The sequence below is a fragment of the Jaculus jaculus genome, chromosome 5 (genome assembly GCF_020740685.1).
Source record: "Jaculus jaculus isolate mJacJac1 chromosome 5, mJacJac1.mat.Y.cur, whole genome shotgun sequence".
Classification (NCBI taxonomy): Eukaryota; Metazoa; Chordata; class Mammalia; order Rodentia; family Dipodidae; genus Jaculus; species Jaculus jaculus.
In genome coordinates, this window is record NC_059106.1 from 109,494,202 (window position 1) to 109,520,645 (window position 26,444).

Consider the following 26,444-nt stretch of genomic DNA (forward strand, 5'->3'; position numbering starts at 1 on the left):
TAATTGCTTACTTTCACCAGACGACTTCGGGTATCTGTCTGAGTGCCCAAACATTGGTCAACTAAAACACCTGAACTTAAGTGGTGTCCAGCTTTTCTTTTTACCTCCTCAGCCTTTCCCAGCAGTGCTAGCACGAGTCAAAGGCACTCTGCAAACCTTGGACTTGGAGGGCTGTTTGACTAAGGACTTCCAGGTGAGCACCCTCCTGCCTGCCCTGAGCTGCTGCTCCCAGCTCACCAGGATCCATTTCTAGGACAACTGCATCTCCTTGCTGAAGGACCTACTGCTCCACACAGCCAATCTGAGCCAGCTGACCATGGAGCTGTACCCAACCCCAAGAGAGAGTTATTAGGAGGATGGTGGGTTACTCAATGAGAGATTTCCCCAACTCTGTTCGCAACTCATGGATACACTGGGGGCCATAAGGGAGCCTAAGATAGTCTTGTTTTCCAGTATTTCCTGCCCTTACTGTCATTTACGCTTGGTCTGTGACCTGGGTTCCCCTGTGTTTCTCTTTGAGGAGTAAATGAATTGGAAATGACTTCCACATACTGAGATACCAAAGCCAAGGTCAAGAGACTGAGCTCTTGGTGTCAGTTACTGTTCAGTTGTCATGGGGGCAAAAGTGATGTATGTTTAAAGTTGGCAAGATTTTTCTTAAGTTTTACCTGGAGAATTGTGGGACCATGGGGACAGGTGTCTTTGGATCTGAAATAAAATTCTGCGTTTTTCATTGTGGACACTGGCAATACTGGTGAAATAAAAATATCTTTAAAAAATGAAAAAAAAATGGAGCAGGCCACCTGAATTTCTGATCTGGCCACTGTAAGTAAGCACACCCTATTGTAGGCAAGCACATGGGGTACTGCACGGGTACACACATGTGCACACAGTATAACACACACACACACACACACACACCCTAAAATAGAAATATTTTGTCCATAACACACAGTAAGAATGATGTTCATATAAAAGATTTACATTTTTGTTCTGTGGTGGTGGCTGAGTAGATAAAGTACCACTTAAGCTGGAGTACCTGAGTTCAATCCCTAAGCCTCACATGAAAAGTCAGAGAGCTTGGTGAGCTTCTGTAATTCCAGCATGCTAACATTCATACTGAAAGTAATATGGGAGGCAGAAGCAGAATTTCCTGAATATGTATGGGGAGTGCAGCAAAGAACAGCAGAGCGAGAATCCAGAGCAAGAAACCCTGCCTCAAAGAGGAGGACAAGCAAAGACCAACCTGAAAATTGTCCTCTGCCTGCTGTGTGTGTGCCATGCTATGCATGTATCCCAGTCTGTCTCTGTCTTTCAATAAAATGAAAGCAGGAAAGTTTAATGTTAAAAAAGATTTACATGTTTCATGTAGAATTTTATGATCAGAATTTTTTTTTTTTTTTGGTTTTTCGAGGTAGTGTTTCACACTAGCCCAGGCTGACCTGGAACTCACTAGTCTCAGGATGGCCTCGAACTCACAGTGATTCTCCTACCTCTGCCTCTCGAGTGCAGGGATTAAATGTGTGCGCCACCACGCCTGGCCTATGATTAGAATTTTTATTTACTTTTTTTCATGCATCAGCTTTTTTGGCTATATTGCTAGGATTAATTTGTTTAACTGATTGTTCTTGTAGAAAAGTATGTAAGTGTAGAGTGATTCATTTTTGATTATGTAATATGTGAAGACCATTAATTACAGTGGCTAATCAGTAGTCACAATTGGTATTAGTTTAGCTCTATGTGGCAAGAGTCAGAAAAACTAAAGTCCTATTGGTCTTCTTTTTAAAACTAAAAAATCCCTTCTCACAATTTTTTAAAGTCTGTTTTATTTATTTGGCAGGGAGAGAGAGAAAGAAGTAGACAGAGAGAATGGGTGTGCCAGGCCCTTCATCCAGTATAGACGAACTCCAGACATAGGTCCTGGGGAATCAAACCTGGCAAACACCTTAACTGCTTAGCCACCTCTCCAGCCCATCTTTTGATCTTGGATAGTTAACCTAGAATAATCTCAGTTTCTTTGTCAGTAACAAATGAATAGTTGAGTTGTTGGTGTGAGACAATGTATGAAAACTTATTTTTTTTTACGAGAGAGGGAGGGAGATGAAGGAGGGAGGGAAGGAGAGAGAGAAGGAGGGAGAGAGGATGGATATGAATTGGCACACCAGGACCTCCAGCCATTGTTATCGATTTCCAGACACGTATGCCACCTTGTACACATGTGTGACCTTGCGTGCTTCTGTTATCTTGTATCCCACTTATGTGGGACTTGGAGAGTTGAATGTGTGTCCTTAGGCTTGGCAGGCAAGTGCCTTAACTGCTAAGCCATCACTCCAGCCCTGACAACTTATTTTGAAAACCATAGAGCTATAGTGTATTTGTTATTATATTAGTGTTAGAAAGTAGGAATGCAGTTGATTTAGAAAAATAGTCTAAACTTGGACATAACCTAGAAGGAACTTTTTACAAGTTAGGTACTTTGTCAGATTGTTTTATTATAATTTTATTTAAAGAAGAGAGAGAAATATTTGCAAAATTAAAGGTTTTAGTTGAGACTGTGTAATTCCTTATAAATTTCCCTCTATATTGCTTGAAGATTTTAAAATTAAACCTTACGAATCTATTGTCTTCTTTCTCCCCTCTCTGTCCCTCCTCCCTTCTCTCCCTCTCATTCTCATTCTCATTCTTTCTTTCCTGATTTCTTCCTCTCTCCCTTCCTTTCCTCTTTTTCTTTGATAGCATTTGAAACAAGGTTTCACTATGTAGTTCAGAATAGCCTTGGGTTTACAATCCTCCTTGGAGCCTTAAGCTTCCAAAAACCTTTGATTATAAGTGATTATAGAAAGTGTCTATCTCCATCCATCCATCTGTTCATCCATCAATCAGCAGTGTTGAGAATTGGACCCAGAATTTTGTACATGTTAGGCAAGTAGTTTGCCACTTAGTGACATCCCTAGCTTGAGTCTATTTTGTGTGTGTGTTGGGGGGGGGGGCGGCTGGTGGTAGTGGTGGTTTGAAGTACAGTATCGCCCAGGCTGACCTGTAATTCACTATGTATTCTCAGGGTGTCCTTGAACTTAGGGCAATCTTCCTACTACCTGTGCCTTCCAAGTGCTGGGATTGAAGTTGAAAGCCACCATGCCTGGCCTGATTTATTTTGGTACAGAAAATTTTATTTTGCTTATTCCTTGTTGCCCATGAGGGGAAAAAAAATACATACATACATGCATACATACACACACACACACACACACACATTTAGGTATTGTCTCCTTCTAGTTTAGGCTAACCTGGAATTCACTATGTAGTCTTAGTCTGGCCTCAAACTCATAGTGATCTTCCTACCTCTGCATCTATGTGCTGAGATTAAACGTATTGTGCCATCAAGCCTGGCCTGCTCTGAGATTTTTCTCATATTCTCTAACCCCTGACTTCTTAGTCTTTGGACTACCTGGTGGGTCCCCGTATCTCCCTGGGTCTTCTGTCTACCTTTGTACCCTAAAATATCTCACATCTGTGGCTCCTAAAGCTGCCTCCACCCTGTGCGACCTTCCAGTTCCACTTCCATGTGGACAACTCTCAACGTTCATCTGCACTTACTGCCCCACAGGCATGTCAGCCAGGCTCAAAGCCCACGACTGAGCTCAGCTTCTCCTTCTGTGCCCTCTCAACCTCAGTGAATGGTACCATTGTCTGTCCTGCCAAAACCTGGGAGCTTCCTGTTCATCCTTCCCATGGCGGCCTGGCAGCTCTCTAACCTTGTCTTTCCCCTACCAGAGCGCTGATGCCACTGCCTGGGAAGAATGTGCTGGCTGCTTTCCCCAGGACAGCATGGGGTCTTGCAAGCTGGGGCTATATTTTATTCATGCTTATATTCCAAGAGCGCTGCACAGAGCCCAAGGCCAAGTTGGTACTCAGGGGATATGTACTGCCACATCAACACATCTGACCACCAGACCATGCTCATAGATATCTTAGAGAGAATTGGCATGCCAGGGCTCTAGCCATTGCAAATGAGTGCCAGATGCATGTACCACCATATGCATCTGGCTTACATGGGTTTAGGAAACCAAACCTAGGTCTTTATGTTTTGCAGGCACGAGCTTTAACTGGTAAGCCATCTTTCCAGCCCATCACACACAGGTCCACACAAGGTGACACTAAGTTGAATCAAAAAAAAAAAGCAGGGCTGGAGAGAGATGGCTTAGCAGTTAGGCCCTTGCCTGTGAGTCCTAAGGACTGTGGTTTGAGGCTAGACTCCCCAGGACCCACGTTAGCCAGATGTACAAGGAGATGCACGTGTCTGGAGTTCGTTTGCAGTGGGCTGGAGGTCCTGGTGCACCCATTCTCTCTCTTGCTCTCACATAAATAAAAATAAATATTTTAGAAAAGGAAAAAAAAAGGGGGGGCTGGAGAGATGGCTTAGTGGATAAGGCCTGTGAAGCCTAAGGACCTAGGTTTGATTCCCTAATACCTATGTCAGCCAGATGCACAAGGTTGTCCATGCTCCTGGAGTTTGTTTGCAGTGACTGGAGTCCCTGGTGTACCCATTCTGTGTCTCTCTCTCAAATAAATGAAATTAAAATTAAAAAAACTATAAAGAACTCATAACTTGACAATAAGGAAATTCTATCAAATTATTTTCACCTGGGCTTTAAAGCCATTCAGTAAAAATGACAGTCTTTTCAAGAAATAATGTTGTGGAAATTGGTAACCTCATGCCAAAAAATGAAGTTAGACTCAACCTAACACCAAATACAAAATTAATTCAAAATCAAGACTGAAACATAAATCTATGACTTTTTAAGACTCTTAAAAGGAAGCATAGAGATAAAATTTCATTACACTGGATCTGACAGTGAGTTGTTGGACCTGATGCTAAAAAAATATTAAAAGTAAATAAGTTGGACTTCAGAAAAATTAAATAAAAAACTCTAAACATGCTGGGTGTGGTGACGCACGCCTTTAATCCCAGCACTCGGGAGGCAGAGGGAGGAGGACCACCATGAGTTTGAGGCCACCCTGAGTGAGACTCCATAGTGAATTCCAGGTCAGCCTGGGCTAGAGTGAGACTCTACCTTGAAAAACCAAAACAAAACAAAACAAATCTCTAAACATCAACTGGCACTATCTATAGAATGAAAGGCAACCCACAAAATGGGAGAAAATACTTGATATTATATATGTGATGAGATTATTGCCCAATGTTGGTAATACTTTCCATACTAGTAAATGCCCTCTCATTTATTTTAATAATTAATTAATTTGAGAGAGAGAGAGGAGAATGAGAATGGACATGCCAGGGCCTCTAGCCACTGTAAGCAAACTCCAGACACATGTACCACCTTGTGCATCAGGCTTTACATATGTCCTGAGGAATTAAACCTGGGTCCTTTGGCTTTGCAGACAAATGCCTTAATTGCTAAGCCATCTCTCCAGCCCTGAATGCCCTTTTTTCTTTTTCTCTTTTCTTTTCTTTTCTTTTCTTTTCTTTTCTTTTCTTTTCTTTTCTTTTCTTTTCTTTTCTTTTCTTTTCTTTTCTTTTCTTTTCTTTTCTTTTCTTTTCTTTTCTTCCTCCCTCCCTCCCTCCCTCCCTCCCTCCCTCCCTCCCTCCCTCCCTCCCTCCCTCCCTCCCTCCTTCCCTCCCTCCCTCCCTCCCTCCTTCCTTTTTTTGAGGTAGGGTCTTACTCTGGTCCAGGCTGAACTGGAATTAACTATGTAGTCTCAGGGTAACCTCGAATACACAGCAATCCTCCTACCTCTGCCTCCCAAGTGCTGGGAATAAAGATGTGTGCTATCACAGCCGGCCTGAACACTCTTTTTGTGAAAATTATTTATTTATTTATTTATTTATTTGTAAGTGCGCGCACACACACACACACACACACATACACACTGAGAGAGAATAGACATGCCAGGGCCACTGCATAGTAACTCCAGATACATGTGCCATTTTGTGCATCTGGCTTATTGTGGTCAATGGGGAGTCAAACCCTGGTCATTAAGCTTTGTAGGCAAGCTCCTTAACCACTGAGCCATCTCTCCAGCCCAATGAACACTTTTTTTATTTGCAGATTCAGTTTGACATGGGTTGGTTAAAATAAAAATCATGCTGGACGTGATTGATGGTGCACATCTTTAATCCCAGCACTCAGGAGGCAGAGGTGTGTGATTGCCATGAGTTTGAGGCTACCCTAAGACTACATACTGAATTTGAGGTCAGTCTGGACTAGAGTGAGACCCTACCTCAGGAGGGAAAAGAATCATAAGCCAGGCATGGTGGTGCATGTCTTTAAACCCAGCACTTGGGAGGCAGAGGTAGGAGGACTGCCGTGAATTTGAGGTTATCCTGAGACAACACAGTGAATTCTAGGTCAGTCTGCGCTAGGGTGAGACCCTCCCTCCACCTCCCCCTCACAAAAAATCACAAGCATTACTCATTCAGTATATGTCTACTACAAATTACTATGAACCTGCCACTGTATTGGGTACAAACCAATGAGAGCTGGTTACTGTTCTCAGAGACAATGGTGTCTAGGAAGTAGAAATTAGACCTTCTAAAAAATATAAATGGGGCTGTAGAGATGGCTTAATGGTTAAGGCGCTTGCCTGCGAAGCCTAAGGACCCATGTTTGATTCCTCAGTGCCCATGTAAGCCAGATGCATAAGGTGGTACAAACATCTGGAGTTCATTTGCAGTGGCTAGAGGCCCTGGCTTGCCCATTCACTCTTCTCTCAAATAAAGAAAAAGAACAAACAAACAAACAAAACATAGATGGTATTGTCTAGACGACAATGTGGCTAATGTAAAGAAGTTTAAGTAGCATGACTTGGAAGGGGAGATATGTGTCCAGATCCTTTATAGAGTGGGGAAGAGATGATAGGGTCCTAATCAGGCTGTTGTAGCTAAGGATTTGAAAAACTGACTTACTTTTTCTTTGGAGTTTGTAATGGATTATTTTCTTTTGAGAAACAAAGAGAAGAGAGCGTGCGGGGGCGTGGGGAGGGGAGGTAGAGAGAATGGGCACACCAGGGCCTCCAGCCACTGAAAATGAACTCCAGATGCATGCACCACCTTGTGGATCTGACTTATGTGGGTCCTGGGGAATTTAACCTAGGTCCTTAGGCTTCAGAGGCAAGTGCCTTAACTGCTAAACAATTTCTCCAGCCCTGCATTGTTTCTTTGAAGTTTATTTGAAACAGAATAAGATTTCAGAAAATACACTGAAATTGTCTTGGTAGGGAAGGAACATAGGATAGGAAGTCCAAAGAAATGTAAGGATAAAAAGGCAATAATAACATCCTTCTAGCTCATTATTGTAGGATCTAAATACTTACTTTTTGCCAGGCATGGTGGCATACACCGTTAATCCCAGCACTTGGGAGGCAAATGTAGGAGGATCGCTATGAGTTTGAGGCCATCCTGAGACTACATAGTGAATTCCAGGTCAGCCTGGGCTAGAGTGAGACCCCACCTCAAAAATAAATAAGTAAATAAATAATACTTTTCAGATCTACAGAAAACCCTGTGAGATTAGATTTATCTGGATATTCTAATCAGCTCTCCTGCTTTCCTTTTACCTGACGACTTTTCCATATGGTATCATTTGTTACTGGTTTGGGCAACTAGTTATTCTTCCATTGTTGTTTAGTGTATGAGGTCATACCTCTCTCAGCAGAGTATATGACCAAGTTAAGTCTTATCTCTCTTTTTTTAAAAAAATTATTTTTATTTGCTTATTTGAGAGAGAGAGAGAGAGAGAGAGAGAGAGAGAGAGAGAGAGAGAGAGAGAGAGAGAGAATGGGTGCATCAGGGCCTACACCACTGCAAACAAACTCCAGATGTGGTGTGCCCCCTTGTGCATCTGGCTAATGTGGGTCCTGGGGAATCGAACCTGGGTCCTTTGGTTTTGCAGGCAAACACCTTAACAGTTAAGCCATTCCTCCAGCCCAAGTCTTATCTCTTATAAATGTTCTAGGCATAATGAAAATGGTGTTAAAAGTTGAAAAAATTATAATTTGATATATAATATGTATGCTTTTAATTCTCTATTCATTGTCTTTGTGTATGTGTGTGTATATGTATAGGTTAAATGTATCTTTAGAATACAGTATGAAGAGGTCTTATATATTCAAAGGCCTATTGAAGAAGACAGAAGAAAATTTTTCCAAGAATTGATTCTCAATCAGGCAGCAGTGGCACCACCACGAAGGAAACATGCTGGTCAGTTCCCAAAGGCATTTTCTTTTTTTGCGGGGGGAGGATGAGTTAAGAACCCTTTTCATATAGAATATATTTATGTATTTATTCATTCTCACTGTAGTACAGGCTGATGTAGAACTCAGTCTGTAGTCTTGGCTAGCTTTAAACTCATGGCAATCCTCCTACCTCATTCTCCAGGGTGATGGGATTACAGGTATGAGCCAGCATGCCTGACTAGTCAATTAAAACAAATTTTTTTAAAATAAGTTATTTATTTACTTATTTATTTGAAAGAAAGAGGCAGATAAGAGAGAGACAGACAGTGGGCATGCCAGGGCTTCTAGCTACTACAAACAAACCAGACATATGCACCACCTTATGCATCTGGCTTTACATGGGTACTGGGGAATTAAGCCTGGGTCCTTTTGCCACTACCACTAAGACATCTTTCCAGCCCTAAACACATTTTTTTCAATGAAATTGAAGACAGTTTGTCAGTTTCTATTTCTCTTCCCTTTCCCCCTTCCTCTCCCTTTCCTTTTCCTCTTCCCCCTCCCTTTCCCCTTTCTCCTTTTCCCCTGCTCTATTTCCCCTCCCTTTTCCCTTCCCTTAACCCCCCTTTCCCTCTTCCTTTCCCTTTCCTCCTTCCTTTTCCCCTTCCTTTTCTTTCTTGAGACAACTCTCTTTTGTAGTACAGGCTGGCTTTGAACTCAGTATATTGTCCAGGCTTGCCTCAGACTTGTGGCTATTCTCTTGCCTCAGTTTCCAAAAAACTGAGATTACAGGCATGAAACATCAAGATTTATGATTAGTATGATTTTATTTATTTATTTTTTGGGGGGGGGTTGAGGTAGGGTCTCACTCTAGCTCAGGTTGACCTGGAATTCACTATGGAGCCTCTGGGTGGCCTTGAACTCATGGCGATTCTCCTACCCACACCACCACGCTGGCCTTCCTTTTGTTTTTTTGAGACAGGGTCTCACTTGGTAGCCAGGGTTGGGGCCCTGAACACATAATCTTTCTATTTTATATTCCTGAGAGTTAGGATTATAGTGCCATCACTCCTGGCATTTTGTTTGTTTGTTTGTTTTTGAGTTACCTCTATTGACTTAGATTTTTCATCTTAAAGGCTATTTAGGAATTAGTGAAAATGCTTAACGTTTTAGTCATGAACTTTAGTGTGATGCCAGCATCATCTTGTAAGGAATTTGAGAACATTGATTAGGAAAGTTAGTACTCAGGGGATGGTGAAATGGCTCAGTGGGTAAAAGTGCTTTTCGTTGCAAAGCCTGCCTGTCTGAGTTAAATTCCCTAGAATCAATGTAAAACCAGATGGTTTGTTTGCAGTAGTAAGAAACTCTGGTGTGCCCATCACATACATGCAAATAAACAAAGTTGTTCGTTTGTTTGGTTTTGGTTTTTTGAGGGAGGGTCTCGCTCTAGCTCAGGCTGACCTGGAATTCACTGAGTCTCAGGGTGGCCTCGAACTCACAGCGATCCTCTTACCTTTGCCTCCAGTGCTGGGATTAACTGTGTGTGCATCAGGCCCAGCTGTTTTTGTGTCTTTTTATTTTTAGCAGGGACTCATTCTAAACCAGGCTGGTCTGGAACTCACTGTAACTACAGGCGAGCCTCTTACTCATAGTTACCTTCTACCTCACTCTTGCAAGAGTTTTGATTTATCCTAGGGTACATAATGGTATCACAGATTTTACATAAAACATTTTAGCCTGATCTTCCATCTCCCACATAACTTTTTTTTTCAGGTAGGGTCTCACTCTAGCCCAGGTCACTTTAGCCCAGGCTGACCTGGCACTCATTATGTAGTCCCAGGTTAGCTTTAATCTCACAGTGATCAATCCTCCTTCCTCTGCTTCCTGAGTGCTGGGATCAAAGGTATATACCACCATACCTGGCCTCTTACATGACTTTTTAGGATTCCCCCCCCCTCCCTCTCTCTCTCTCTCTCTCTCTCTCTCTCTCTCTCTCTCTTTTTTTTTTTTTTGAGGTAGGGTCTCACTCTGGCCTAAGCTGACCTGGAATTCACTATGTAGTCTCAGGGTGGCCCCGAACTCACGGTGAACCTCATACCTCTGCCTCCCAGGTGCTGGGATTAAAGGCATGCACCACCATGCCCAGCTTCTCTCTCTTTTGGGGTAGGGTTGGGCTGACCTGGAATTCACTATGTAGCCTCAGGCTGGCCTTGAACTTAAAGTGATCCTCCTACCTCAACCTCTCAAGGGCTGGAATTACAGGCATATGCCACCATGCCTGGAGCGTGGGGGGAGAGAAAAAGAAAGAGAGAGGAGGAGGTGGGAGGGAGGGAGGAGAGAGAGAAGAGAGAAAGAAAGTGCATAGGCACAGGCACACCAGGGCCTCCAGATGCCGAGTACTAGGGAATTGAACCCAGGTCATTAAGCTTTATGGGCAAGGACCTTAACCACTGAGCCATCTCTCCATCCCAAAGATTCTTTTTTACGTTATTATTTTTCCTTCCATCCTGTTAGGTGTTCATTATTATGTATGGTACTTCAGTAGATCTATCTAAAGTACTCTTTGAAGATAGGAAAGGGTCAAAGGATTGTTACTTGCTCCCCCTACATTTTACACATGTATGGCACCTCATTTAAATTTTTTTTTATTTATTTGGGGGGAGGGGAGGGCCGACAGAGAGAGGAGGATGAGTATGGGCACGCCAGGGCCTTCTACCACTGCAAATGAACTCTAGACTCATGTGTCATTATGCATTTGGCTTTATGTGGGTACTGAGGAATCTAAGCCAGGCCAGCAGACTTTGCAAGCAAGCACCTTCAGCCTCTGAGCCACCTCTCCAGCCCTATGGCACCTCATTTTGAGAAGCAATTCTTTAAAAAAAAAATCATTTATTTATTTATTTATTTGAGAAAGAGGCAGATAGAGAGAAATGGGCGCTCCAGGGCCTCCAGCCACTGCAAATGAATGCCAGATGCATGTGCCACCTTATGCATCTGGCTTTATGTGGGTACTAGGAATCGAGCCTGGGTCCTTTGGCTTTACTAATAAGTGCATTAACTACTAGGCCATCTCTCTAGCCCTGAGAAGCAATTTTTAAATTTAAATCAGAATTCAGTAATTTTGGGTACTTATGCTGATTTGAAGTATTTTTCATAATTTGTAAATAAATATTTCAATACCAATTTATTTTAAATCCTATAATTTGCATTTTAAAGGAGTCCTCTTTCTGAGTTAGTTAATAAAGTGAAGCTATTCTCTAGCTTGCTTTTTGTTTTGATTTAAAATTTCACTCATTCGCCGGGCGTGGTGGCGCATGCCTTTAATCCCAGCACTTGGGAGGCAGAGGTAGGAGGATTGCTGTGAGTTCAAGGCCACCCTGAGACTACAGAGTTAATTCCAGGTCAGCCCGGACCAGAGTAAGACCCTACCTCAAAAAACCAAAATAAATAAATAAATAAATAAATAATTTCACTCATTAGATTTTCATGGTTCACATATATTCATAATTTTCCTTTCCCTTTCCTTGTGCCCCTTTCTCTTTCCCCTACTTTCTGCTTTGCTCTTCTTTCCCTTTTCCCTTCTTTTTGGTTTTTCAGGTAAGGGTTTCTGTCTAGTCCAGGCTGACCTACATAGTTTACACTACAGTCTCAGGCTGACCTCAGACTTATAGGGCTCCTTTACCTCATCCTCCCAGATGCTGGGTTAAAGGTGTGTGCAGCCATGCCCAGCTTAAATTAATTATTAAAAATCAAGTATTCAATCCAAGGCAGGGTCTTACTCTAGCCCAGGTTAAACTGGAACTCACTCTGTTGTCCCAGGCTGCATTCATACTCATGGCAATCCACCTACCTCCATTTCTCCCCTCCTCCACCTCCATTTCTCAAGTACTGGGATTAAAGCCATGTGCCACCATGCCCGGGTAATTTCCTTTTTTAAAAAAAAGTTTAAATATTTTTATCTATCTATCTATCTACCTATCTGTCTATCTATCTGTCTATCTATCTATCATCTACCTACCTACCTACCTACCTATTTACCTACCTACCTACGTATTTATTTAAGAGAGAGAGAATATGAATGGGCGTGCCTAGGCCTCTAACCACTGCAAACAAACTCCAGACTCGTGTGCCCCTTTGTGCATCTGGCTAACATGGGTCCTTGGAAATTGAACCTGGGTCCTTTGGTTTTGTAGGCAAACACCTTAACCATTAAGCCATCCCTACAGACCTAATTTTCTTTTTCTTTACAGAATGCTTTGAGGGAATGACAGAAAAGTAATTGAGGACCCTGTTTATTTTGCCAGTGTATTAACATTTTCTTTTCTTTCTTCAGCTCTTTGTGCTATGGAAGTGCTTCCTCTTGCACTACCTTCTCCTCCTCGTCAATTATCAGAATCAGAAAAACATCGAATGGAGGATCAGGAAGAAAACACTTTAAGGGAATTGCGGTTGTTTCTCAGGGATGTAACCAAGAGGCTGGCCACAGATAAACGCTTTAACATCTTCAGCAAACCGGTGGATATTGAAGAGGTCTTGTTTCAGTAGTGTGCAAACAGTGAAGTTGAACTGGCTAAAAGAAAAAAAAAATAATGACATCTTTTTTTGGGAAGGAAAAATAGCAAAGGCATGGATGAATATTATCCCTGGCCTATAAAATTCTAATCCATGTGATAAGTACTAGCGTCATCAGTAGATATCTGGTGACTTTTGAAACAAAATTGTGACCAATTTCTTTGTGTCCTCTTAATTATTGAATATCTACTTTTCAATTTAAGAAGAGGATTAAAAGTTATTTCCATACCAGACTATTTTTATTCCAGGATAAATCCTGCTCTCAAAAGTATGTTGGTATTACCCAGCCAGTGCCAATATTGACATTTCCCAAACTATGTATGTTTTGTTAAATATGGTAGCTTAAAAACCCAACATTTCTTAGTCTTTCTTGTTTTTCAAATACTTGTTGCTAAGATGTGTTTTTGAAGTTAAGCACATCCCATGGATGTAAAACTATTTTCCTCTTCTCTGCTCCCAGTGGAAAATTTCTGACTTTATATGTATTGTTTTGTGTGCCTGTGGGAAATTGGTTTGTGATGATGAGAAAAGGGATTTTCCACTAGGAATCTACTATTAATGTTCTCAATTAAAAAATGTTCTTATCCTGGGATAATATAGTGTGGATAAGCACAATATAATCTTTGCTGACCACCTTCTTATAGTTCAGACTCCATGTTTGAGCAGCTTTGGTGTTTTTAGTTTTCTTTTCATTTAAAAAAATTAATTATAAAATGATTTAAAGTTTAATGTTGTGTCTTAATTGTGAAATCTGTGATTTTGCACCTCAACAGTTTCCTTTGGAACCATTACCTCATCTGTGATTAGAAAGAATTCATTAGTATTACATGCTCTTTACCCCATCCCCACCCTACCCCCATCCCCAGCAAGTCCGAAAATACCTATTTTTCCCTTAGAATAAAGGACTTGTCTAAAATTTTATTTGAATATGTATCCATAGTATATAGGTTTTCTCTATTTGATACCCTCAAAAAAACTTATACGGTCACTGTGTCTTTTCCTGTGTTACAACTGAGGAACCTCAGGATATTTGTAAGTGACATAGCTACAACTCAGAAATTTTTTTTTAATTAAAAGCCCATATTCCCCTCCCCCCTTTGAGACAGAATCTCACTATTTGGCCCTCACATTCTCTTGCTCTTAAATGCTGAGTTTATATACATAAACTACCACATTCAAAGTCCACATTCTTTTATCCTTGACACAAATGGTATCCAGTTTTGATATTGTAATCTGACATTGTAATTACAAATATGTTTGGCCTCATTCATAGCTATTCTGGAACACATGTGGCCTGTGGGCTGCAGACTGGGCATGCCTACTTTACACCATAGTTACCTTATACTTTTCTCTCTAAAAATCACAAGACATACTTAATGCATGTTTTAAATTAATACCCACTAAATTTGTGGAGAATATTTTTTCTGATGGCGTTTTCTTGAAATCTCAATAATAATCTTGAAACTTGAAACTATCACCTGATTTTTAAAGGTTTTTTTTTTTTTTTTTTTTTGTATGTCTGTTGGTGCAGAGGATTGGACTTATAATCTTGAACTTGCTAGGCAAGTGTTCTACCAATTGATCTGTACCCCCAGCCCTAAATATTAAGCCCACCTCCTCTTTGATATATTTGGTATGTGACCCTTGAAAGGTTAGTCTCATGCTGAAAGTAAAACAACTTGGGTTTTGTTCAAGAAACCTTCATTTATTTATTTATTTATTTATTTATTTATTTATTTATTTATTTATTTATTTGAGAGACAGAGACAGAGAAGTAGAGAGGGAGGGAGAGCATGGGCATGCCACTGTAAACAAACTCCAAACATATGTGTCACCTTATGCATCTGGCTTATGAGGGTCCTGGGGAATCGAACCTGGGTCCTTTGGCTTTGCATGCAAGCATCTTAACCAACTCTCCAGCCCAACCTTTTTCTTCCTAACCAGAAAAGATAGACAAATTTTAAATGCAATCTATTTGTTGCAGAATATAAGTTTCGTAGATTGGTGAAGAAGTAGAGATAGAAAATTTAACTGACCATGGGATTTTTTTTATAATCATGGAAAATGTTAATAAAATTTTAAAATAAAATAAATAAAATAAACCAAAATTAATTAATTAATTAAAATAAAAAAATAAAGTCAAGGCTAAAAAAAGAAAATTTAACTGAGGGTTAGAAAAATATTTTTATTTATGTGTATGTGAGAGAGAGGATGAGGGAGACAAAGAGACAAAGAGAGATAGCATGGGCATGTCAGGACATTTTGCTTCAGATACTAGGAAATAAAACCCAGGCCTGCAAGCTTTGCAAGCAGGTACCTTTAGCCATAGAGCCATTTCCCCAGCCCCTATGTAAAAATTATAATTAGGGTTAGTTTCTCTTGTTCTTTCTGGTTCGTTTTGCTTGTTCTTAAAGCTGGAACACAAGTGTATCTGGGAAGAATACAAAAGGACAAACAGATAATACTTAGAATAACCTAAAATATAAAAGCATAAAAACAAATAATAAATGTAAAGTTTCTAAAAGCTTTATGAATTCTAAAGCAGTCTATAGAAAAAGTGAAATTAGAAAATGAGCCAAAGAGATGACTCAGTGGTTGTTAAAACACTTAATGTGCAACTCTAAATACCTAAGTTTAGATCCTTAGACCCTTCATAAAAGTTGGAAGCTGTGGTGGGTTTCTGTAATCCCTGTGCACCTGTGGTGAAATGGAAAGCAGAAAAAGGAGAATTTCCTGGATGCTGCCAAATAGAGTGTGAATGACAATGAATGACTCTGTCTCAAAAGGCAAAGGCAAAGACTGACCAAAAGTTTCCCTTGGACTTCCCATATGCATGTCTATACAGACACACACTCTAGATATTTTTAAAAAATATTTTAGTTATTTACTTATGAGAGGGAGGGGGAGAGAGAGGGAGCACACACGAGCAAGAGTGAGAGAATGAGTGCACTAGGGCCTCCAGCCACCATAAATGAAGTCCAGATATATACGCCACCTTGTGTATCTGTTTTATGAGGGTACTGGAGAGTCAAACTTGGGTCCTTAGGCTTTGCAGGCAAGCGCTTTAACTGCTAAGCCATCTCTTCAGCCCTAAGTAATTTTTTTTAAAAACTTGAAAACAAATATTGAGTTTAAATTAAACATATATGCCAAATTTTCACTTTTATTAAAATTTTAATATTATAGTTTCTTAAAATTTATTTATTAGAATATAATTAGATTTCATTATGGTATAGTCAAGCAAATTTTGTTTTCCTTCCCCATCTTTTCCCTTTCTCCCTCCCATAGTCTTTAAGAATACAAAATTTATAGTGCATTTTGGCTTATAAATGGTTCCATTTCCACTTGCATAGAGGACTAGAACCAAAAATCTATTATTTTTTGAATTGATACTTCTTCCAGAATAGCTCCACTATTGTCCATATAAGGATGATGGGCTTGTCAGAGAGGCTGAAAAATAAATTAATACACACATCCACATGCCTAATATTTGTAAAAGTAATCTTTAAAATTGAAAAGCATTTATATGTACAAATTAGTATATGGACATAGATGTGTTTGTATGTAAACTTCCTTTATTTTCAAACAGCAGAAATTACCTATCTTTAGAAGTTCGTCTTGGATTAATTTTAGACATGGTTTCTAAAATTGCTTTTATATGAAATCTCGTTAACTGATTTGGGATTTGCATTTGGGAAGACAATAAATTTATAGGTTGCCAGTACTTCCTTAGTCAGGTGATAAAAACAAAATTCATTGTATAAATCATGGCTTATTGCCCACTTGTAGATTTGTTTATACTGTGGACAAGCCCAGCAAACCTCTTACTATCTATAAGAATAATACTCAATTTCGTTATGTTGCTTATTTAGAATGTTTGTAATGACTCCAAAGGAGTGGAAAATACTTTCCATGAAGCATTTTACCATATAAAACTAAAAAAAGAAACAAAATTTTTGTTGAAAATTTACAAAGGAATTTCTCTATAATATGAAAAATCTGTGCTTTTTATTTTCCTTTGTTTTTCTTACTAATTACTTTAAGTAACACTTGGTTGCTTCTACCCATGGATGCATTCTCTTCTCAGTTAGGTCAAAGGGATTTAAAAACTAAAACCTCCAAACTGACAGTTTTAGATTTCAGGATGAGTACCATCTCAGAATTGATAGATAATGACTTTGAAACTGAGGCTTTTCATGGAAAGTATGTTAGACTAACTTTAGTAACATAAATAGCATTGTACTGTATAGTTTGTGCTTTTATGAACAAAATTGATTATATGAAAAACAAATGTAACTTTCCTTAAAGTCTCCCTATTTGTTTTAGGTTTCAGATTACCTTGAAGTCATCAAAGAACCTATGGATTTATCAACAATAATAACTAAAATTGATAAACATAATTACTTAACTGCTAAAGATTTCCTGCAAGATATTGACCTCATCTGTAGCAATGCTTTAGAATACAATCCAGATAAGGACCCTGGAGGTAAGGATGCTTAGGGTTCAAAGCTCATGTTAATAGATTCAATAGTAAATCATGCCTATCTTCCAATTGATACATTCATGTATCAAGAAATTTTGAGGGCTTGGTATGGTGATGTATACCTTTAATCCTAGCACTGGGGAGACTGAAGTAGGAGGATTGCCATGAGTTTGAGGCCACCCTGAGTAATTCCAGGTCAGCCTGGGCTACAGCGAAACCATACCTCAAAAACACAAAATAAAACGCACAAACAAACAAACAAAAAAAAACAACAAACAAGAACATAAGGAAATTTTGAGGAACTAACAGTCGTCTTAAAAATGGTGTGCTTGAATTAGATGGTTTTATAGTTCTAAATACTACGTCTTTCTTCAGAATTTGATTTTTCCATTTACCTTTTGCTGTTTTTTTAATTTTTTTATTTTTTGTTCATTTTTATTTATTTGAGAGTCACAGAGAGAGAGAGGGAAAGAGACAGAGAGAGAATGGGCGTGCCAGAACTTCCAGCCACTGCAAACGAACTCCAGATGCATGCGTCCCCTTGTGCATCTGGCTAACGTGGGTCCTGGGGAATCAAGCCTCAAACTGGGGTCCTTAGGCTTCACAGGCAAGCACTTAACCACTAAGCCATCTCACCAGCCCCCTTTTACTGTTTTTTGATGGTTTGTGTTGTGGTATGTGCTCTTGCAGTGCCCTGTGCGCTCCCCTGCCATGGGAGGGACCAACGACAATGGCCTGTGGCAGCTGGAGTAGACCATAAGGGATATCCCTTTCCATCACTCTCTTGTGTATTCTTGTTTGAGCAGGAGTCTCCTACTGATAACAGAGTTTGCTGTTTTTTGAGAGCCCCAAGTGTGCATGGCCACGTCCAGCTGTTTACATGGATTCTAGAGATTCAAACTTGGTGGTTTCAGATCCCCTCAGGCTCTTATGGTTGTGCAGAATATGCACTTAACCTTTGAGCCATCTCTCTAGCCCTGCCTTTTAATTTTTTTTTAATTCAATTGCCTTTATTATCAAGAAGTATATTTGCCATAGTATTTGTTTTAAAATATAAGTTCTATGAAACCCTGTTCCAAAACTTAATACTGTAAAACCTTATGGGATGTACCTTAATATCTAAGAAAAGATGAAAGTAAATGGAAACTAGCTATCTAGAGTTGTTCATTCTGATTGTCATGAAATCAGTAAGCTGGCACCTTTGTGGTAAATTTCAGTCTATTCATAGGGAAGAATCAAGAGTCTATTTTACAAATTAAAGACCACCTCAGCACTGTGGCAGTGTGTGCGTTCCCTCAGCTACAGGGGCTGCTGACAGGATCCTTCCCACTGGCCACAGCTGCAGCTCCTCCTGGGCTGTGCACGCTGCCCTCCATGCCAATTTGCAGCTGGATCTTTTCCTCGGCTGATGAGCCTACCACAGGCTCTGATACCTCTTTGCCAGAGACAGGCTTGACAGATTGGCTGTGTTCTGACAGGAGGCTCTCTCCTGGAGTTCCAACAATCTCTTTGTGGTTTGTGTCTGAAACAGATGATTTAGGACTGGGGACCACTTGAGGACACTCTCATGTCTCTGTGTCAGGTAAATCAAATGCCCGAAGCACTTCAAGGCTCTTGTTGCCAGTCTGAAGTCTGAAGTCTACATCTCTCTCTCTCAAAACCTCTCTTCTACTCTCAAGCATTTTGTCATAATGGCTTTGTTCAATGGAGCCAGTTTGACCCCTGTAATAGAAATCTGCATCACCTGCTCCACCGTGGAGTCTATAATTAATTTCCTTCTGCCATCTTCTGTCATCTGGCTCAAGTGCATGGGGAGGGTCTCTGTCATGACCACCTAAGTTTTAGAAACTGATTTTCCAGCACCATAGCAGAAGCTCAGGACTGGCAACGCCATAATTACCAACACGAGGATCTGAAGCAGTACTGGTATCTCCTTCATGATAGCTTTAATAAATTCACCAGTTCCTTTTCCAATGTACTTCAATGGTTCTGCTACAAAGTTAGTGAATGTAACTGCCAGTGCCTTTGTTGGCGGAACCAACCAAATAGGGTTGACTAATAAGAGCTCATAGTACTTTTGGTGTGGGTCATCCTTAAAGGTCCATGAACTTCTAAACCATTCCCAGAGACTTCTGGTCCAATCCATACTTTCAGCACACAAGTTGTTTAACGGCTCCATCTTGGCAACATTAGCCTGATGCTGAGCAAAAGCTGCCTTATACAGATATATCCAGTTCCATCCCAAACTGAATAGAAAACTGATAATCAAAATACGTTTCAACTGGGAGTACCAGCGAACATACGTCAACAGCTCTGTAGCTACCAATACCACAATGCAAAGCAGACACAGAAGAACCATGAACACATTATAGGGATCCACTCCAAAAGAATCTTCAAATTTCCACTTCCATGTTTTGAAATCATGAAACTTAAAATTGATCAAATATCACTGAGGGCATCATCCAATGCTCCTGGTTTCCACTCCTCTCCATTGAGAAATTTCTGTATTTCTAATATAGTTTGTCTTTTAAGAATAATCTCAGCATCAAAATGAATATCAACTTTGTTTTCATCAGGCTGAATTTCATCCAAGTTTGCCAACTTCAATTAAAATCTTATTTAAGTATCTCCTAAAAACAGGATTGCTTTGACTTTCATATAGTCTTCCTTTTTTTTTCCTTTCACGCTCATCAATCTTGAGAGTTAAAGCATCAAGTCTGTGAAAACATTCTGATAATTCATCAACATTTGATGAGTCAGGGCTCACATCCCTTTTCTCTGATATATCATATTTCACCTGAGATTTTTCTCATGGTTCCTGATGCAGCATCATAGTTGAGCATGTCTGTGGGGTCGATCCAGTCATCGTCATGAGCATAGCCAATTACCAGCAACAGACACTCACAGAAGAGTAGAGAGCATAGCATCCTAAATCAGGATTTCCTTGATCTTCACGAAACTCTTCCAAGAACTATTATCTTCTTCATTTTACATATTAGGTAAACAAGTAACTTTCTCAAGGCCATTGAGCAAGGTGCCCGTGGCCTTAAGGTTTCTCAGAAAAACTGCTGGATCCACATCTCCAGGCAGCAAACTCTTGAAGGGGTTCTAACAGAAGCCATCAGCACTGAAGAGGTCGGGAGTCCAGCCTGTGGGTCGAGGAAGAGCTTGTGGGGCCGGGCAGGGCCTTGAAGAGCAAGCTGCGCACGCCACACGCTCAGGGGTCCAGCGCGCGTGCCCCCGGCCTAATTTTTTGATTCTGATTTCGTTCAGACTGATGAAAAACTTAGCAAATGAGAATTTAATTTAAATCTTATTTTTGTTGGGGTGGGGAGATAACTTGGTAAAATGCTTAGCACACAAGCATGAGGAACTGAGTTCAGATTCCCAGCACCCATGTCAAAGATGGGTGGCAGCACATGCCTATAGTCCCAATGCTGAGGAGATAGAGACAGAAAGAGTCCAGGACTGGCTGAACAGGTAGCTTAGCTAAATCAGTGAGTTCCAGGTTTAGTGAGAGACCATGTCTTAATAATATAAAGTGGGGGTGGGGCTAGAGAGATGATTCAGCAGTTGAGGGGCTTGCCTGTAAAGTCTAATGACTGGAGTTCGATTCCCCAATGCCCATGTAAAAGCCAGATGCACAAAGTGATACATGTATCTGGAGTTAATTTGCAGTGGCTGGATGTTCTGGCAAGTACATTCTCTGTGTGTTTTTCTCTCTTTTCTTTGTTTCTTTCTGCTTGCATAAATAAATTATATACATACATACATACATACATACATACATACATACATACACACACACACATACATACACATATACATATATGTGTGTGTGCATGGTGGCAGCAATTGGTACTCAATGTCTACTTCTAATCGACATGCACACACACGATAAAATAAAATGTATCTGTTTATTCCATTAGTATTAAAAGTGCTTATAAATACTAGTTTTAAAATTCTGGCAATTCAAAATAAGTTTATATATCAAACTATTATTTTAGTTTTTGTGTTTTTTTTTCCTGTGTGTGGGTGTGCATGTGTGTGCGCGCACGCGCGTGCTTTTTGAGGCACAGTCTAACTATATCCAAGGTTAACCTAGAACTCACTCTGTAGCCCAGGCTGGCCTCCCATTCAACATATCTCAGCCTTTCCAGTGTTGTGATTACACACATGAACCACCACATCTAGCTTGATGCTTTTTCTTCTTCTTCTTCTTTCTCTTGTTCTTCCTCCTCTTCTCCCTCCCCCCACTGCCTCTTCCTTTTCTTCTTGAGGTAGGATCTCACTCTAGCCCAGGCAGACTTGGAATTCACTATGTAGTCTCAGTCTGGGCTCAAATTCACAGTGATCCTCTTACCTCTGCCTCCTGAATGCTGGGATTAAAGGTATGTGCCACCACACCCATCAGAGAGAGAGGGAGAGGGTGAATGGGGTCACCAGGGTCAGAACACCAGATGTATGTGCCACTTTGTACATCTGGGTTTACATGTGTACCATGTGTACTGAGAAATTGAACTCAGGGTTTTGCAGGCAAGCGTGTTAACTGCTTATTTTTAAAGCATTTGCTTAGGTTTATGTTACGTGGAGGTATAGTTTGCTCTTTATATTTGGGGATAGTGCTTCTCACCTTAGGCCACATAGAAGAATAATCTAGATTTCTCAATGCTACATGAAATTATTTTTCACCTGAATTTAGGCCACAGTAATTCATACATCCTATTTCAAGTTGAGAAGCAGAATAAAATGTTTATAGTAGAATGTGGTATTTTTAAGCTTTGTGTTAGGATTTTCATCTCTTACAGTTTTTGTTTGTTGTTTGCAACAACAGCAGCTAGAAAATGAAACCAGGATAGTTGTCCATTAACAGAAAACATAAAGAAGATGTCACACACACACACACACACACGTACGTTAAAGGTTTTGTTTATTTTCCTTGTCTGTGTGGGATAGATGTGACATATGCATGTATATATGTGTTGATGTAGTGCCTCATGCTATCACTTATGGTAACCAAGGTAGAACATCAAGTGTCCTGCTCTGTCCTTCTTCTGCCTGTTCTTTTTTTTTTTTTTAATGATTTATTTGAGAAAGGGATAGAGGAAAAATGAGAGAGATAGAAAGAGAGTGTGGGCACACCAGGGCCTCTAGCCACTGCATACCAATTCCAGATGCACGCCCACCTTGTGCATCTAGCTTTACATGGATACTGGGAATCTAACCTGGGTCCTAACCTGGGTCCTTTGGTGTTGCCAGGAATCGCCTTAACTATTAAGCCATCTCTTTACCCTTTTTTTTTTTAAAAGACATTTTTATTTACAAGCAGAGGGAGACGAAAGACAGAGAGAATGGGCACACTATGGCCTCTAGACGCTGCAGACTATCTCCAGAAGTCTGTGCCACTTTGTGCATCTGGCTTTACGTTGGTACTGGGGAATCAAACTTGGGTCAGTAGGTTTTGCAGGCAAATGCAAACAGCCCAGCCTATTCTTACTTGAACAAGAGTCAATTACTGATCTTGGAGTTTGGTTTTTTTTTCATGAGCTTTAAAGATTTTTCAGTTTCTGCTCCCCCATGAGACTGGGGTTGCATATATGCTTAGACATATGCAGCTGTTTATGTGAGTCTTAGGGATTGAACTCAAGTAGTCTCTCAGGTCTCTTCACGTTTGTACGGGAAGTGCTCTTAAACATTGAGCCATCTCTCAAGTTCTAAAAGATTTTTTTAAATCATTTATGTCTTATAGAAGCATTATGAAAATAAGACATGAGAAAGTTAAAAAAATAATAATCCTATTACTTAAGGCTTGATCTCCCTGTTATAAAGTATACACATGCATATTAGTTTTATTAAAATCATACTGAGTTTTTTAGCTATCATACAAAATAATGGGTTTTACCCTCCCCCTCAAATTGGTGTGGTGATGCATACCTTTAATCCTATTACTTGGGAGGCAAAGGTAGGAGAATTGCTGTGAGTTCAAGGCCAGCCTGGGACTATAGAATGACTTCCAGGTCAGCTTGGGCTAGAAGTGATCTTTGTATTGTTCATAATCATCAGTTCATTATTCTTCCTTGCTTACCCTCTTATTAGTGCCCCCTTAGGCATTCCTATCATTTTTATACACGCACATGCCCACACACTGTCTAGATTCTACATGTGAAAGAAAATACATGATTTTTGTCTTTGGAAATCTGACTTATTTCATTTGACACAATGCTCTGAATGAGATAATTTCATTATTCTTTATGTCTGAATAAGACACTAGTTTGTGTGTGTGTATGTGTGTTGTATTACATGTTCTTTATCTGTTTTTTGTTAATGGACAACTAGTCTCGTTTCACTTTCTAGCTGTTATAAATAGTGTGGCAATGAACATGGATATACAATATCTCTAGCTTTGTGATTTAGATTGCCTTGGGGTATATATACTCAGGAGTGGTATAGCTGGATCATGTGATCATCCTACTTTTAGTTTTTTAAGAAAGTTACATACTAATTTCCATAGTGGCTATATTGTTTACATTCTCATCAGGAGTATGTAATGGTTTCTCTTTCCCAACATTCTAGTCCTTCATTTGTTCTTACTTGTTTTTTTCTTTCCTCTCTTCCTCCCCTCCCGTCCCTCATTTTTTTCTTGAGGTAGGGTCTCGCTGTACCCCAGGGTGACTTGGAATTCACTGTGTAGTCTCAGAGTGGCATAGAACTCACAGTGATCCTCCTACCTTTGCCTCCCAAGTGCTGGGATTAAATTTTTTGGTTTTTTTTTTTTTAAAGATTTTATTTATTTATTTATTTGATTATTTGAGAGTGACAGAGAGAGAAAGAGGCAGATAGAGAGTGAGAGAGAGAATGGGCACACCAGGGCTTCCAGCCACTGCAAACTAACTCCAGACGCGAGCGCCCCCTTGTGCATCTGGCTAACGTGGGACCTGGGGAACTGAGCCTCGAACCGGGGTCCATAGGCTTCACAGGCAAGCGCTTAACCGCTATGCCATCTCTCCAGCCCAATTTTTGGGGTTTTTTGAGGTGGGATTTTTTGAGATAGGATTTTGCTCTAGCCCAGACTGACTTGGAAGGCACTATGTAGTCTCAGACTGTCCTCGAGCTCACAGAGATCATCCTACCTCAGCTTCCCAAGTTGCCATGAAAATGGGCATGCCAGGGTCTCTAGCCACTACAGATCAACTCCACATGCATGTGCCACTTTGTACATCTGGCTTTCCATGGGTACTGGGGAATCAAACTCTGGTCGTTAGGCTTTGCAGGCAAACGTCTTAACCACCGAGCCCCTTCTCTTCAGCCCCTTATTTGTTTTCTTGATGATATTCATTCTGACTGAGGTGAGATGAAATCTCAGTGTAGTTTTAATTTACTTTTCTTTAGCTAAGGATGGTGAACTTATTTTCATTTATTTATTGCCATAAGATGGTGTCATTCTTGGAAATATTTGTATTTCCTGTAGTAATTTGCAAATCTTATTAATGTGTATATTTGTCCAAAATTTAAAAAAAAATTATACATATGTGTAACATGATTCTTATCATTGAACATAGTAGCTCTCTTATAAGCATTGATATTATTTTTTGGTGTGTTTTTATAGTGTGTGGTGTATTCACATGTGTGCAAATGAGCACACCCTATGGGTATGCTTGCAGAGGCCAGATGAGGATTTCAGGTATCCTCTATTGCTCTTCCACCTTATTTCTTGAGACAGAGTCTCTCACTGACCTATAGCTCACTGTATTTTGGTTAGACTGGACAGAGATCCTAGTGACTCTTTTGTTTCTGCCCTCTCTGGTGTTGGGTGGTGGTGGGATAATAGATATGCATGGATGCTGGAGAATTAAACTCAAGTTCTTAAGTTTGTGCAGTAAGTGCTCACCTGCTAAGCCATCTTCTCAGCCCCAGTAAATATTTTTATATGGCAGTGCAGGCCTGTAATCCCAGTTACTAAGGACAATGAGGCAGAGGACCCTAAGTTGAAGGACTCTTCAGTGACAATAATGACTTCAAGGCTAGCTTGGTGAACTTTTGAAAAATTATTTTTATTTATCAATTTTATACATGTACATAATGTATTTTGCTCATATTCACATTCTGTTACCTTCTTTTGTCCTCTACCTATTCCCATTGAATAGCCTAGTCAACTTAGTGAGACTCAAAATTAAGTAGGGCATGTTGGTACACAGTGGTAGAGAACTTGCCTAGCATGTGCCAAGGCTCTAAATTTAATCCCCCAGTACTACCACAAAGGAAGAAAAAAAAAATTGTTACATTGAGTTAGCATGATGGTACACACCTTTAATCCCAGTACTTGGTAGACAGAGGTTGGACAATAGCTGTGAGTTCAAGGCTAGTTTGGAACTACATGGGTTCCAGATCAGCCTGGGCTAGAGTGAGAACTTTCCTTTAAAAAAGAAAGATTTTATATATACATCTTCAATTTTTAAATTTTTTTGTTTATTTATTAATTTGAGAGCTACAGACAGAGAGAGAAAGAGGCAGAGAGAGAGAGAGAGAGAGAGAGAGAGAGAGAGAGAAAGAGAAAGAGAAAGAGAAAGGGCATGCCAGGGCTTCCAGCCACTGCAAACAAACTGCAGACGTATGCGCCCCCTTGTGCATCTGGCTAACATGGGTCCTGGGAAATCGAGCCTTGAACCAGGGTCCTTAGGCTTTACAGGCAAGCGCTTAACTGCTAAGCCATCTTTCCAGTCCCATCTTCAATTTTTTTTAGAATAAATTCTTTAAAATTAAATTTATGGATCAAAAATATATATCTTTCTTTTAAGGATTTTAATCTATACTACTAATTATTTTTTTACCTAAAAATACTGTGTGTGGGGGGGAATGTTTTATGCCAGTAGCAAGCAAATTGCTGTTAGCTAGTAATAAGGGCTTTTCTTGCCTCTAGTGTGTATGTCAGAATAAATGGTGAAATACAGGCTGAATGTTAGGCTCATTTCACTCCCCTCATCCTTTACATGGGATCCCATGTGAGAGAATAGCTTTCAGGAATCTCTATGTAGTTGCTTTGAGCTGGTGCCCTCAGCTATTAGTGTTTTAAGTCACAGAGGCTGTTGGTTTGTTGTTGGTGGTGGTGATGTGGGCTGTGGTACTGTGTGGTTGTTGGCAGTGATTTGAGCAGTGGTAATGTGAGCTATGCTTTTGTTCCACTTCTGCTTATTTCTCA

General features: G+C 40.1%; 1 protein-coding gene and 1 pseudogene across 3 annotated transcripts in view; one reads left to right on the forward strand and one right to left on the reverse strand.

Moving 5' to 3' along the window:
- The window catches only part of Atad2b (ATPase family AAA domain containing 2B), a 251,148-nt gene that overhangs the window by 183,157 nt on the left and 41,547 nt on the right, over window positions 1-26,444 (forward strand). For 2 of the 3 annotated variants that reach the window (XM_045148831.1, XM_004663758.2), the window contains exons 20-22: window positions 8,086-8,221; window positions 12,527-12,723; window positions 17,092-17,251. In XM_045148831.1, coding sequence (XP_045004766.1) covers window positions 8,086-8,221; window positions 12,527-12,723; window positions 17,092-17,251 — 493 coding nt within the window. The remainder of the gene's footprint in view (window positions 1-8,085; window positions 8,222-12,526; window positions 12,724-17,091; window positions 17,252-26,444) is intronic. The other variant, XM_045148830.1, reaches the window with a different exon arrangement.
- LOC105944446 lies at window positions 18,440-20,175 on the reverse strand (annotated as a pseudogene).